Genomic DNA, 13,233 nt, shown 5'->3' with positions numbered 1-13,233 from the left:
TGTGTACCGGCGAAAGCAAAAGCTGCAGAACTTCACTCAATGAAGGGACAGACCTGCTGAAACCCCGCAGGCAGGGTGTAGACAGCTGGTTTGTTGTGCATGTATTTATTCATTTTTCAATCAAACAGATGCACAGACATATTTAGATTATTCACCTTTTGGGTTTGGACGTTTGAGCAGGTCAACTCAAACTTCAATACAACTTCAGCAGAACAGTCACCACAGAAACCTATTTTGGCATTGCTATCTGAACAAGAAGGACCTAGGTTGACTCCCGGCCAGAGCCTTTGGGTGTGGAGTTTGCATTTTCTCCATATGCATGCAGGGGTTCTCTCTGGGTACTCCCGCCTCCTTCCACAGTCCAAAATCATATTGTTGTGATAATTGGCTACTTTAAGTTGCCCTTAGGTATGGGTATGTGCATCGGTGTCAGTGCAGTATTGCCCTGGGAATGGATCTCTATCAACCAAGGTCTGCCTTCTACAGTCCTTTCACCCCAAAGGTATAGAAAACAGATGGATAGAGAGCTCATCTGTTACCAAAATACTGATAAGCTCCAGGTTGAAAAGTGTCAGCTGAACCCTCCAGTTTCTCCATAGTTCATTCTTCAGTTTTGGTTTTAATTGCTTTAAAGAGCCAGACTGTAGTGGAGGTAAAACCAGAAACATCAGAGCCCCACATGGAGTACTAGGCAGACATTAGGTCAGGAGTGTAATGAAAGGTTCTGGAGATGCAAAGGGATGGTGTTCTGATTTCTCTGTAAGGTACAAGCTAAGTACAATGCAATTTAATTACGAGCTTCCAGTGTGAACGACTTCTAGACTCCAAGCTGCGCGGTTGAACTGAATGTTGTCTTGATGGACTAAGCAGCCGTGGTTTTTATTTGTATTTGTTATCATGAACTTCCCTCATCTATGGTCACGAGCTTTGGGTCATGACCGAAAGAACGAGCGGCTGAAATGAGTTTTCTCCGTAGTGTGTCTGGGCTCTCCCTTAGAGATAGGGTGAGGAGCTCAGTCATCCGGGGAGGACTCAGAGTAGAGCCGCTGCTCCTCCACGTCGAGAGGAGCCAGTTGAGGTGGCTCGGGCATCTGGTCAGGATGCCTCCTGGACGCCTCCCTGGTGAGGTGTTCCGGGCATGTCCCACTGGGAGGAGGCCCAGGGGAAGACCCAGGACACGCTGGAGGGACTATGTCTCCCGGCTGGCCTGGGAACGCCTTGGGATTCCTCCTGAGGAGCTGGCCCAAGTGGCCGGGGAGAGGGACGTCTGGGCCTCCCTACTGAAGCTGCTACCCCCGCGACCCGACCCCGGATAAGCGGAAAAAGATGGATGGATGGATTATTATCATGCCGACCTGTGTTTTAATGATATAGGAATTTCAGTTATTTATTTTGATCATATTTTGTGCGGTTGTTTATACAAAAAAAATTATGAACTACTGGGTGCACAAGTTTGAGTTTTCTGTAGATTTTGTCTAATCCACACTGCTTCAGGCTCCAAACATATTCTCAAATATTTGGGTAAATGTACCTTTGCAAGCTGCACTTTCACCACACAACTGTCTCGCACATCTCCGGCTGAATGTTTGACAGATGTTCATTTAAATTGGCAGCTGTGTGTGCACAGATCCAATTTTAAGTAATAGTAATATCATCTTTATTGTCAAACATACATTACAATGAAATTTGTTCTCTGCTTTTAACCCATCACCCTTGGGGAGCAGTGGGTTGCCATGTGCCGTGAAGTGTTCTCGGGTTGAGGGTGTTGCTCACGGACCCAGAGTGCAGGCACTGGGATCAAAACAGGTACTTGCATCCTTTTCTGAGTGCAAGCGCGCTGCTCTAACCACTCTGCCACGACCCCCCCACTCCCCCCCCAAAGGTCAGTTCACACATTTTCAACATGGTTTGAGGCCATTTTACAAACATAATGTGAATCAAAACAATTTTTGTTTGGGTTTGAAACAGCACAACAGGTTTCAACCAGCTGACCCAAACTGTTCCCCTCAGGTGAGAAAAAAGAAATTGGCCGTGATCTTTTACGGATAATCAAAGAACCACCAAGAACAAAGCCTGCCATGAACCAGAAGCTGAAAGACCAGAGATACTCACAAAGTCCATTTAAATTCTGGTAGGTTGGAGCCAAACTCACAAAGTTGTCCTCAACTGAAACTTGGACACATTTAGATGTTCTATAGCATCCCAGACACGCATCCAGACGACCTTTGGTACAGATAAGGTATTGCTAACGAGATGCTGCTGGGATGAGCCTACCCTCACCTAAAAGCCATAAACCTTTGACCGAAACGGCAGCCTTTGAATCCCTGCACACATAAAGCGAAAATAAACTTTCAAGAGAGCGAAGATGAGTAGAAGAAACAGTAAAGAACTACGAGAAGCACTTGAACATGTGAGCCCCGCAGTTTCTGCCAAACCCACTGCGCCGCACACTCACACACCATGAAGGATCACAGTTGACCTTTCTTTTCGTCTTTCCGACTCTCGGCGGGCAGATGATTTCTCTCCCTCCGACTCCTCTCCATCTCATGCGCTTTTACTAAAAATTGAAATATTGATCTTAATTAGAGTTTGCCGAGCTCAGCAGCTTGCGTTGAGGGTTTTAGACACGAGGCAGCAGACATCTGTCCAAGGCACTTACATCTTCAGCGCAGGAGAGGAGCCACGTGGTTGAGTGGGGGCGGGGGGCGAGGAGGCGGGTGGCGAGGAGAGAAGAGTGATGGCTCCCTGTCTCCTACCTTTTCTAAGGAACATGTCGAGCTCTCCATCTCTGCTCGCTGCTGTCGATACATCGGAGAGAGAAACGAGCTAAAAGTGACACACACACACACACCGCACACACTGATATAAAGACGGGCACACACGACTCCATCCTGTCAAAGTGGATTCAACATGGTTTGAAGGTGTATGACAACCTGCTCGGGAACAAAAGTTTTCCCAGTCAGCTGTCTGAAGATGGCGATCCAGATTTCACTTGGCTCAGTGTTTGCAGCAGCGTTGCATCATTCCAAAACGACAGGCCAGGTAAAAAAAAAAAAAAAAAAAAGAGCATTTCTCCCGTTAAGCTGGCCATTGTTGCGCTGAACTGTGAAATCACCGCCACCGCGATAAGTTTCCGGTTACAAAAATGCTTGGGAGTGCATTGTTTAGGTTATTGATAACCTTTTAAATACCAGACCTGGCATCAGGGGTAGTATGCTGACTCAAATTCATCGGAAAAAAATCTTAATATCTGTCTGAGCAGCAAAGGATTAACGCCACAAACGACTCGTGGAATCATTCAGAAACTGGGAGTTCATCTTCTCAAGAGTTTGTCATCAAAAAAATTCCCTTCTAAAGACGCCGCAGGTTGAACATAAAAATGTATGGCAGCACAAGTAGGAAAAGTCTGAAGAAGTGTGGCTGGTTTAGAAGGGTCGAAGGCAATGAACATAGAAGCACAATTTAAGTTTGCTAAGCTGCACCCAATTGTTTAGGCCTCAGGGACAACGTTCACTGGACAGATGAGACTGGAGTATTGAGGTTCTCTAAAATCAAACAGCATGTTGGCAAAAGGCCTCATGCCAGCTGTCAAACAGGTTGGCGGAGGGTGAATTATGCAGCGACAGGACTTGGTAGCTTGCTGTCATTGAGAGGGCCGGGAACTCCTCTTTATACCAAAGTAACCTAGAGTCTCATCCGTCTCACAGCTGAAGCTTGGCTCAGACCGGATCATCAACGTGTTGCGATGGTCCAGTCAATGTCCAGACTCAACCCGACTGTAACGCAGCTGTGGGAGCTGCACAGACGTCTGCAAAGATCCATGAACTGAGGCACTGTTGCAAAGGCAAAGTTCCTCCGCAAGGTGAGAGACAGAGAAAAGTCATTATTCGGGCTCAAGCTCAATTTCTCCTTTGCAGAAGTGAGAGGATGTCAGAATATCCCCTAATGTTAGATGCGTCCATATTTCTTTAGTTGAGAGCATCTATAAGAAAATAATGGGACTCAATTCACAAGTTTTTCATGTTTTTTTGTTATTGCTAATTTATGGGTAAAAACACTCCATCACATCATGTATTGAGCAAAAGGAGTCGTTTCACTTGGATTTGAAGTCAGAAAAACGTTTTTTTTCTTTTTGTTTATTTACTGTAATTTGCTTGGGCTGTGATCAGATCAGAGCAGGTATTCTCTGGGTAGTTTGTCTAAAAGCCTGGAACGGTCCCCCGCTGCCGCCTGTTCTCAGGTGAGCAGAACACAATGGATGGATGGATTTTGGATGGCAGGAAACAGCAGCACCCGTTATCATTTCTACAAAAAAAAGTTGAAAGCAAGGACCTGAAATTTTCCTTTTCGATACTCATCACAAAAGGCATCATCACATAGTTTTTCTTTTACATTGTTGAATGATGTCTCCTAAATTCACCGCTACTGATGATTAGACTTTCTTTTGGTCGTTTGTTGGCTCTAACTTTTGACCAAATTAGGACGTTAACTTTTTAATCCACATTTTGACATCTGTGAGTTTTCATGTAGACGTGCTGATCAGGGTTTTCTTACACAGAAGGAGTTTTCTTTTTAACATCATTTTGCAACAAGATGCTTTTACAAAATTGTTGGAAACAATAAAAAAAAGCCACCCTCTCACTAAATCACTAATCTAGATGAAAGATGCAAAAAGTAAAACATTATTTTATGAAAAAATATCAGCAATAATCATAGTGGCAATTTTGTCACACAGGTAATTATCATTATCTGAAGCTGAAAAAAATGGGGATTTTTATTCCTCTGAATACAAAACACCTATATATTTGTAAAAGTTATTTCTAATATGTTTTATATTTATTTTGTAACTGCAGAACGTGCCAACACGCCATTCTTTGCTATATGGAAACACGTTAACCACCAGTTTTATAACATCTGTTTAATTTCGTAACGTTTAAAACGCTGTGCAGAGTGTGATATGTTAATCCAGGCTGAATGGGGTTTCGGCGTTGATGGAAATGTGCGACTGCTGCGTATGTCTGGTATATAACTGTAATTTTAACACATGAGGATGAAGCGAGACGGATTCCAGTCTGCAGCGAGGCTCTCCTGCAGCCGACCGAGGGTGAAGTCACTCCATGCTCATGTGTCTCCGTCTGCGCCGGCTGCTTCTGTCACCACCCCGCCGAGGAAAGTTTTCTCAAACGCGCTCGGCTCATGTGACGCTCGCAGCAGAAACACACCGCGCACCGACCATTAACACCGTCACACGCTGGCTTAAACAGAAACGCCTGGGAAGCAGCAGGCCGCTAAAGTTCATGTTTTATTTTCGCTTTATTTAAAAGTTACACTGAAGGCAAAAATAAAACTCAGATTGCAAACACTTATTCATGAAACATTTGTATACAGGCAGAAAAGATAAAACTTTCGGGCCCTGAGTGAAAGGAACTGGGGCTAAAAAAAAAAAAAAGAAAAATCCCAGATCGGTGAGACGTGTCCCGCTTCAGTCTTTCTGGTCTCTCAGTCGAGGTTTGATCTGCAGCTTTCTCTCTGTGGAAGAAAATAAGTAAGAGAAAACAGAAATGAAAAGAAGAGCTCTGGTAAAAATGAAATGCTGTGTCGTGTAACTGCCGCTGATCCAGTTCATGTTGGATCCTGCTGAAACGTTGAGCGATGACGTCTCAGCTGATGAGTAAATGAAGAAGAGAGCGGGACAGCGGGGATGGATGGAGGAGCGTGCAGTGATACATCACGCCTGAGCTCATTTATGCAAAGTGAAGAGGAGCTTGGTTGGCCAAGTTCCACCTTTAATGAGGCTCTGGGTGGTGCAGTGTGTTACTCACGGAGCACACAGTCATTAGTAATACTTAAGAGCTTAAAGCAGCTGGACTGCAGGAGTGGAGGGACAAGCAGGAAATTGCTGCTCTCTGTGTCTGTATGCAAGGATCATTAACTATTGTGTTTAAAAAGGGGTCTAGGAGAAACCCGATACTTTAAACCAATGGTCAGAACTTCTGGATGAGAGGCGAAACTCCTTCAAGAAACAAGAGAAGAGTTCTTAGGATGATTAAAATGATGAAAACATTGCATTGGCTTATGGATATTTTATACTCCTGAAATGTTCCAAATGGGCTTATCAATAGAAAGAAAACATGATATTTATATATAAATAACATAGACTCACACACAGAGCAAAACCTAAGAATTTAATCTTACAAATACCACTAAAGTCAACTTGTATCGTGTAAAAAGCAGACCAGTCGCCAGGATCCCTGAATGCATTCCAACCTCTCAGCACCATGGACAGATCAAAGATCAGTGAAACGATGGCAGGGACAAGATGACAGACCTGCACAAGGCTGCAGGTGCATCCCACACCATCGGCAGGAACCCTGGCAAGAAGGTGACTACTGTTGTTGGTGAGATTAGTCAGGACTAGATTGAATACAGAATGACCTTCAGTCGCTCTTGTTCTGGAGCTCCAGGTGAGATCCCGCCAGGGGGTAAAGATGACCATGAGAAAAGTAAAGGAAGGATCCAAGACCACATCAGAGGAGCTTGTTAATGATTTGAAGACAATCGGGACCAGAGTAACACTCTACATCTTGCAGCCCTTTGCTATGAAGGATACATGTCCAGTTTACATTTACCAACAAACATCTGAACGATTCAGAAAAGGCTTGGGGAGAAAGTGCTTTGGTCAGATGAGAACAGACTCAAGCTCTTTGGCATTAAGTTGACTCACAACATTTAAAGGAATAAACAGTCAAACACGCAAGTGAAAGCATAATGCTTCAGAGCATTTTTCTGATAATAAACAGCATGACTTCACCTAATTAAGAGATTAATGGACGTTGTTATGCACGATAAAATCTTGCATAAGAACCTTCCACCCTCCATGATAATTAAGATGAACAGTATTGAGTCTCCCATAAAGACAGTGACTGAAAACATAGAGGATGAATCAAAGGAGTGGCTAAAGAAGCAGCACATTAAGGTCACAGGGTGACCTGCAGCAGAAAGCTGCAGCTTTGAGTTACTAAGCAGCAGCCAAGAAACTTCAACAATTTGAAGAGTTTCTGATAGAGAAGTGGGTGAAAAGTAATGTGTGCCAACTACAGTTTACAACTTAATGACCTCAATTATGATTTGATGTTTCTTCTAAGTAATTAACTTTTTCATTGCTTGGCTCATATGTAATGCCTTCAGAGTTGGGACAAATGTCATGCCGCGTGCTTTTTACACACAATGTCTGACACGGCTGAAAAAAATTATTTTAGCTGTGAAAATTGCTTTTGGTGAGAACAGAAGAAAACAAATCTAGCTGAATTTTGTTCAAAAGACATATCGATATATTGCCTATTCTTTTGATTAAACAAAAATTTTATGTCCTGGATGACTGCGGAGCTACACCAATGTGTCTGCATTGTATAGGAATGAACTGAATTCAGTTGAATCCCTCTGAATCCATATAACTGGATATTAATTGGACCTGTTTCTCTTGTAAAGTGCTATCCAACATCTATGTGTTTTTTTTTTAAAAAAATGACCTGACATGGTAAATATGTTGGACTTTGTTTCTATTAAAAACGTTTTTCAGATATGTTAGATATCAGTAGAGCTCAGAAGTAAAGACAGAGTCTGATCAGGTCAGTGAAGCTGACCAATCAGAGCTTGACTTTACATGTCGTCCTCCTGTATCGGTGCTGTGGGTTTCTATTAGTTTCTGAATGTAATAATGTATTAAAATAATCTTATCATAATGGGTAAAATATCTTCAGCAACATTTATCCCATTATAAAGTGTTTATTCCTGAAAAAAGTTCAGCTGTTGCTCATGTATGTTTAGCTTCCCTTAGATAAAAATGCATGCACATGTGCATGTTTGCCTTCAGCAGGTGGACGGCTGGATCCTGGTGAAAAAAGTGGAGCGAGTGAGAGTGATCTGGCCGTAGTGGCCTCTCCCCTAATCCACTATCTGTCAAATCTGTCAACAGAGAGCTGAGCCGAGCCTCGGTCCAGTCCAAAAGCTAAATATTATTACTTCTGTGACTCTTCCACAGAGCAGCATCACACTCCCCCGGTGATCCGACTCTGATCATCGTTATCTGTTAGCAGCTCAGTCAGATAACCACTTCCTCAATCCCATAAAATAACAGGACGACAGGAGTTTGCAGCGTTCCTCCAGTGTCATATTGTGCTAGGTGTTCTACACGGGTTGCAACATAAATACTTCTAACCTTTCACATAAAGCAATGGATATGAAACTGCTGGGGAAGATGATTCTCATACACAAGCACTTATGAGAAACAAGTGAATGTTGAGATTTGAGGCGGATTCTGAGTTAAAGCTTTCAGAGGAGGAATTAGTTTTCAATAAATTCAAGACTGGAGAACACACTTCCTGAACTAGATTAGTTGTAAACAAACTAGGAATTTTGCCATGGTTGTAAACCAACTTAATGTAAGGAATTGCTCATTAATGATGATGTGAACAGATTAAGGCACTCCTTGTTTTGATAGGTTTTGTCCTTTCAAAACAAAATGCTTGCATATAAATGTCTAATATTATTTTTCCTTATTTCTCTAGAAAACAAGGTGATTTAATGCACTTAAACATTAAAACATAACCTAGTTTTACTAATTACACAAAACAAATATACATAAAGAAATATGTTTTACAGCAAAAGAAAAAAATAGGACACCCTGCACTACAATAAAACCACTCTAGCTTTCATAGGTGTTAAAAGAAATGTCACAACTGTCCTGTATGACTACTTTTCTGTACCATTTGACAAAGGTTGTCCTTTATCTGCATTGCGTTTAACTCTAAGTGAGAGCTTTTTTGTGTTAATACTAAGCGTTAATACCTTTGAGTTGCGCTGCGTCAGCCAGCGGTGAATCTGGTGCATCTGCCTCCTCTGGAGAGCTGGATAGAGAGATAAAGGATGGCAGAGCCAGGGGACCCGCAATGGGTGTTCCTGGAGCTGCCTGAGCGTCTTGTGGCATGACGACAGATAGATGAGGCCTAGAAGAAAGAAAAACAGATTTGCAGAAGCTCCAAAAAAGTACAATACAATACAGAGTACAATAATTATGACGGGTCAGCTTTAAGATCAAATTACCTATCTAACCTTTTCACGGGCTCTTTAGAGCGGCCTTTCTTGACGGGAACAGTGGCGGTGCTGCTGGGACTCCGTTTGACCCGCTGGCGGTGCTGTAGTTTACAGCGAGAACCTCTTGGGCAGGAGCCGGTCTTGGAGAAGTCCGGACACACCAGAGTGTGTTTCTTCTTACACTAATGAACAAAGATACACCCAAAGTTATGGGTTTTCCTAGCTCTCACAAACAAGTAATTTAAATTTATAATTCAAAGCAAGGTTACATTCATTTTTGCATTGGCTGTTAGCCAAAACCGTTGAGTTGGATTTGGAACTTGGATTTGGCAAGGAACTTTTATTACTCTTTAGTGCAGCAGCGTTTTGCTCTTATGACCTTCAAATGCAGTTCATATCCAGACAAATGGTCCTAACAGTGTTCCTGAGCAATCTTGGCCTATTGCTGATAGGCAAAGGGCTTCAAGTTCACTATCCTTTGGTTTGCATGGCACAACCAACTTTTGTCAAATCCCATTAAAAAAAAAAGTTAAACTATTCAAAAAGAGGCAACTATGATGGATACTCTTGTATCTTCCAAGGCTGAAACCAAGCCTTGGTGGACTTTAAGGTGTCTTGATCGTTATCCTGCTTAAAGGTCAAATGAAATCCAAGCTTCAGCTTCTTCACAGACAGCATGACCTTTTCTTCCAGGACTTCCTGATACTTGATGGAATCCATCTTGGCTTTTCCACCGTAAGATTCTCCAGTGCTGCAGAATGACAGGCAGGCCCACAGCATCACTAAACCACCGACATGCTTCCCCTTTTTTTTGTGTTTTTTGTAAGTAGGGGTGTACATCCAGGAGTTCGGGCACAAAGCCCTTTAGTGGTTAGTGCTATGGAAACTGAAATCTCAGTGGCTGATGCCATCAAGTCTCTCTGCAGGTCTTTTCCAGTCAGTGAAGAGTTTTTGACTACCTGCCTTTTGAGGTTGGGCTATTTCGGGTAAATGCAAAAAAATATGATTAATTATAATTTGACAAAACTTAACTAACTTTCTTAACTAGGGCAAAGCAAATTAGTGGGTACCAATTCAGCCCTCGATTATAGAAATATTTAATTTAGGCATCACTTCTTTGTTTGACAAAACAGTAGACAAGATAACATTATAAGTGTTGATATCTTTTATAGAAGAATGTACATTTGATTCAATTGTGCAGTTATTTTATTTTATTATGATTACTTGCCTTTAGCTTGCTGTATTTTCACTTGTCAATTTACTGATTAAAAAAAATCATCACAACTGTTTTGTTTTGTTGCATCACAGTTTAGCAGTCTACTGAGCCATGAGCTTTTTCCTGTGTTCATTTGTACCACAACAGAATGGAGTGGAAGTGCATCTTGAAGGGGGAGCTTAAACGACAGAGCATCATCATTGGGCTGTCCGTGTCCTTGAAGCTAATATTTAAACAGATAGTGTTAGCTTATGTCTGCTGGGAGTTTTACTACTTCACTGTTGCAGATACAGGAGCTGTACTGAGTTTATTATTTTTGACCCGGGCGTCAGCAATAGCGTAGCAAGCACGTGGCGTCATACAGAATTTCTTTTTACCTCGTCCGTTTACCTAATAGGTAAAGTACCTCCAAACAAAGCTTTTGTGTTTGTCTTGTTATTAAAGAAGGTGGCGAGTGTTCCTCTGGCTTTACTCGACATGTTAGCAAAGTAAAAATGTCCAGCAGCAGACCATTGTTGAGATGAGCGGTTGCTGGGAGGAGACTGTTTGTTATTGAAGCATTGCGGTCAGAAAAAGCAAAAGTGAAAGTGGACAAATGAGTATGTGTCAGTTTATATTGATTTTATCAGAAACAATATCTTTTAACAATTATTTTTTGTATAGACGATATTGAGATACCCCCCAATATTTTATATGCTGCCACAGTTTGGTGCTCACATTATTCAATCTAAATATAAACTTTGATCATTAAGCAGAATTTGATTTGATGCCCCTCTTCCTTCTAAGAACATTACCACCACTAGCAGCATTTTATTACATTTGTTGTGTAATCTGGAAGGGGATCCATCCATCCATCCATCCATCCATCCATTTTCCAAACCGCTTATCCCTCATGGTGTCGCGGGGGTTGCTGGTGCCTATCTCCAGCTGTCAAATGGGCGAGAGGCGGGGTACACCCTGGACAGGTTGCCAGTCTGTCGCAGGGCAACACAGAGAGACAAACAGGACAAACAACCATTCACACCTAAGGACAATTTGGAGAAGCCAATCAACCTAACAGTCATGTTTTTGGACTGTGGGAGGAAGCCGGAGTACCCGGAGAGAACCCACGCATGCACAGGGAGAACATGCAAACTCCATGCAGAAAGACCCAGGGGTGTACTCGAACCCAGGACCTTCTTGCTGCAAGGCAACAGCGCTACCCACTGCGCCACTGTGCAAAGTTTAATTGGTTGAGTTTAAAAGGAATCACAGATAATTGGTTATTTTCTGAAATGTGTTTTTAAACAAACTGAGCTCAAATAAAAGAAAGTTTTGAAGTTGTAGCATCAGATTATAACTATGTTAACAAAACACTCAAAAAAATGAAGATTATTCTTTTCACCATTATAGTGTGAAGCTGCCAATTCCTTAAAATACTAGAACACTATTGTAAACAATCTAAAAATATGTAATATATTTATGCTTAAACTGACAAACTAAATGTAACACTTCTCATTCTCCATAAACAAAAATGCTAATTATAGATTTATGGTCTTTGCTAAAATTGAAGCATTTAAAAGGAACATGACAACAGATTTCATTTTCCTGTGGTATAATTATGCTATATTATACCCCCAATTCTTAGGGGTATAATATCATCTGTTGAGGTCAACTGAATATCGCTGAACATAATATCCAGGCTGGATTACAGTACTGACGAAGGGAGTTGTTGAGGTGGAAACACAGAGTGTCCATGGCTGGCCAATTAAATTGTAATGTTTTTTAGATGTTTTGAAGCATCGGGGGAAAGAAAACAGCTTCATTACTTGTGAATGGATTTATATTAAAATAACTCCACTGAATGGACGTGATTAATTCATTGCTTCCTGTAGTGTTTTGAAAACACAATTTGAAAGACACAGTTTGAAACTTCTACAGACTGTAAAGAAGGGTCACAGAAACTTGTGACTTTGTTCTCTGTTTATGGGTTTTAAAATTATGTCATCAATTTACAATGCCAATGTGATGAACAGCTGTAGATGAAGAAGCAGACACAATTTGGTGTGTATTCGACAATTAATTGGGGAGGTGTATCTTTTAGAGGTTTGATTCATTTCCATCACGTTCAATTTGGGGCAGCTCTGATGAGATATGGGGAAATTACAGCCAAACATATGGACACAATGAGACATCAGACTTTGCCATAGTGCCACAGCCCTACGCTTCAACAAAATGTGTCTGTGTTTAAAAGTTAAACCAACTTGCTACTTCTCTTCTGACACAATTTCAAAAAAATTATTAGCTAAAGAGGGCCAGAGAGGGACTTTTTAGGTGAGAAAGTGACTTCCTGTTCTCAAGGGGGTGAGGCTCAGATGATGTCAGTGTATGACCACGTGGTATTATTGGGCACCAAAATCCCACACACTTTAGTATAATTTTGCCTTTTGATGTAAAAGTTGAGTTGTTGGCAAGAAGGGAACGTCCGAGACCAGGCCACTCTGCTTAGATATGCTTATAAACTCCCAATTTTGATAACCTCTAATCACCCATGACTTAAAGTGATATGGAGCCACTTTGAAGCTGATACCTAAAAATCCCTAGGAGAAGTTGGTGAAAATTTGACGTATAAAATGTCAAAAGCCAAATTTCAAACGTTTATGTTATACCCAGGCTGAGTTTAGGGGGCGCTGTAGAGCTCTTTGGCCATGCCTCTTATTAAATCCCCAGAAATACAAAAATTTCACTCGGGGCTGAATTTTCTGCAAAGTTTGCTGAGCGTCTGAGCACGTTTAGGCCCCTAAAAAGCCAATTAATTTGGAAGAAGAGTAACAATAAATCCTGCCATTACAATAGGCCTTTGCTTTATTATGCCCAAGAAGTGAAAGCAAAGTGTTTGAAAAGAATGCTAAAAGCATTTGTTTTGTTTCCAGCACCACACTCCC

General features: G+C 41.7%; 1 protein-coding gene across 2 annotated transcripts in view; it reads right to left on the bottom strand.

The window, feature by feature from the left end:
• Positions 1-5,283: 5,283 nt before the first annotated feature.
• Positions 5,284-13,233, bottom strand: part of zc3h3 (zinc finger CCCH-type containing 3) — an 88,972-nt gene continuing 81,022 nt past the window's right edge. Inside the window, exons 10-12 of one of the 2 annotated variants that reach the window (XM_012853713.3) lie at positions 9,112-9,275; positions 8,848-9,005; positions 5,284-5,529 (exon numbers count right to left, since the gene is read on the bottom strand). In XM_012853713.3, coding sequence (XP_012709167.2) covers positions 5,483-5,529; positions 8,848-9,005; positions 9,112-9,275 — 369 coding nt within the window. In that variant the 3' untranslated portion in view covers positions 5,284-5,482. Of the gene's footprint in view, positions 5,530-8,847; positions 9,006-9,102; positions 9,276-13,233 lie in introns of both variants that reach the window. The other variant, XM_021311222.2, reaches the window with a different exon arrangement.

The sequence above is a fragment of the Fundulus heteroclitus genome, unplaced genomic scaffold (genome assembly GCF_011125445.2).
Source record: "Fundulus heteroclitus isolate FHET01 unplaced genomic scaffold, MU-UCD_Fhet_4.1 scaffold_78, whole genome shotgun sequence".
In the NCBI taxonomy this organism is placed as follows: domain Eukaryota; kingdom Metazoa; phylum Chordata; class Actinopteri; order Cyprinodontiformes; family Fundulidae; genus Fundulus; species Fundulus heteroclitus.
This window is presented reverse-complemented; position numbering and strand designations above follow the sequence as displayed.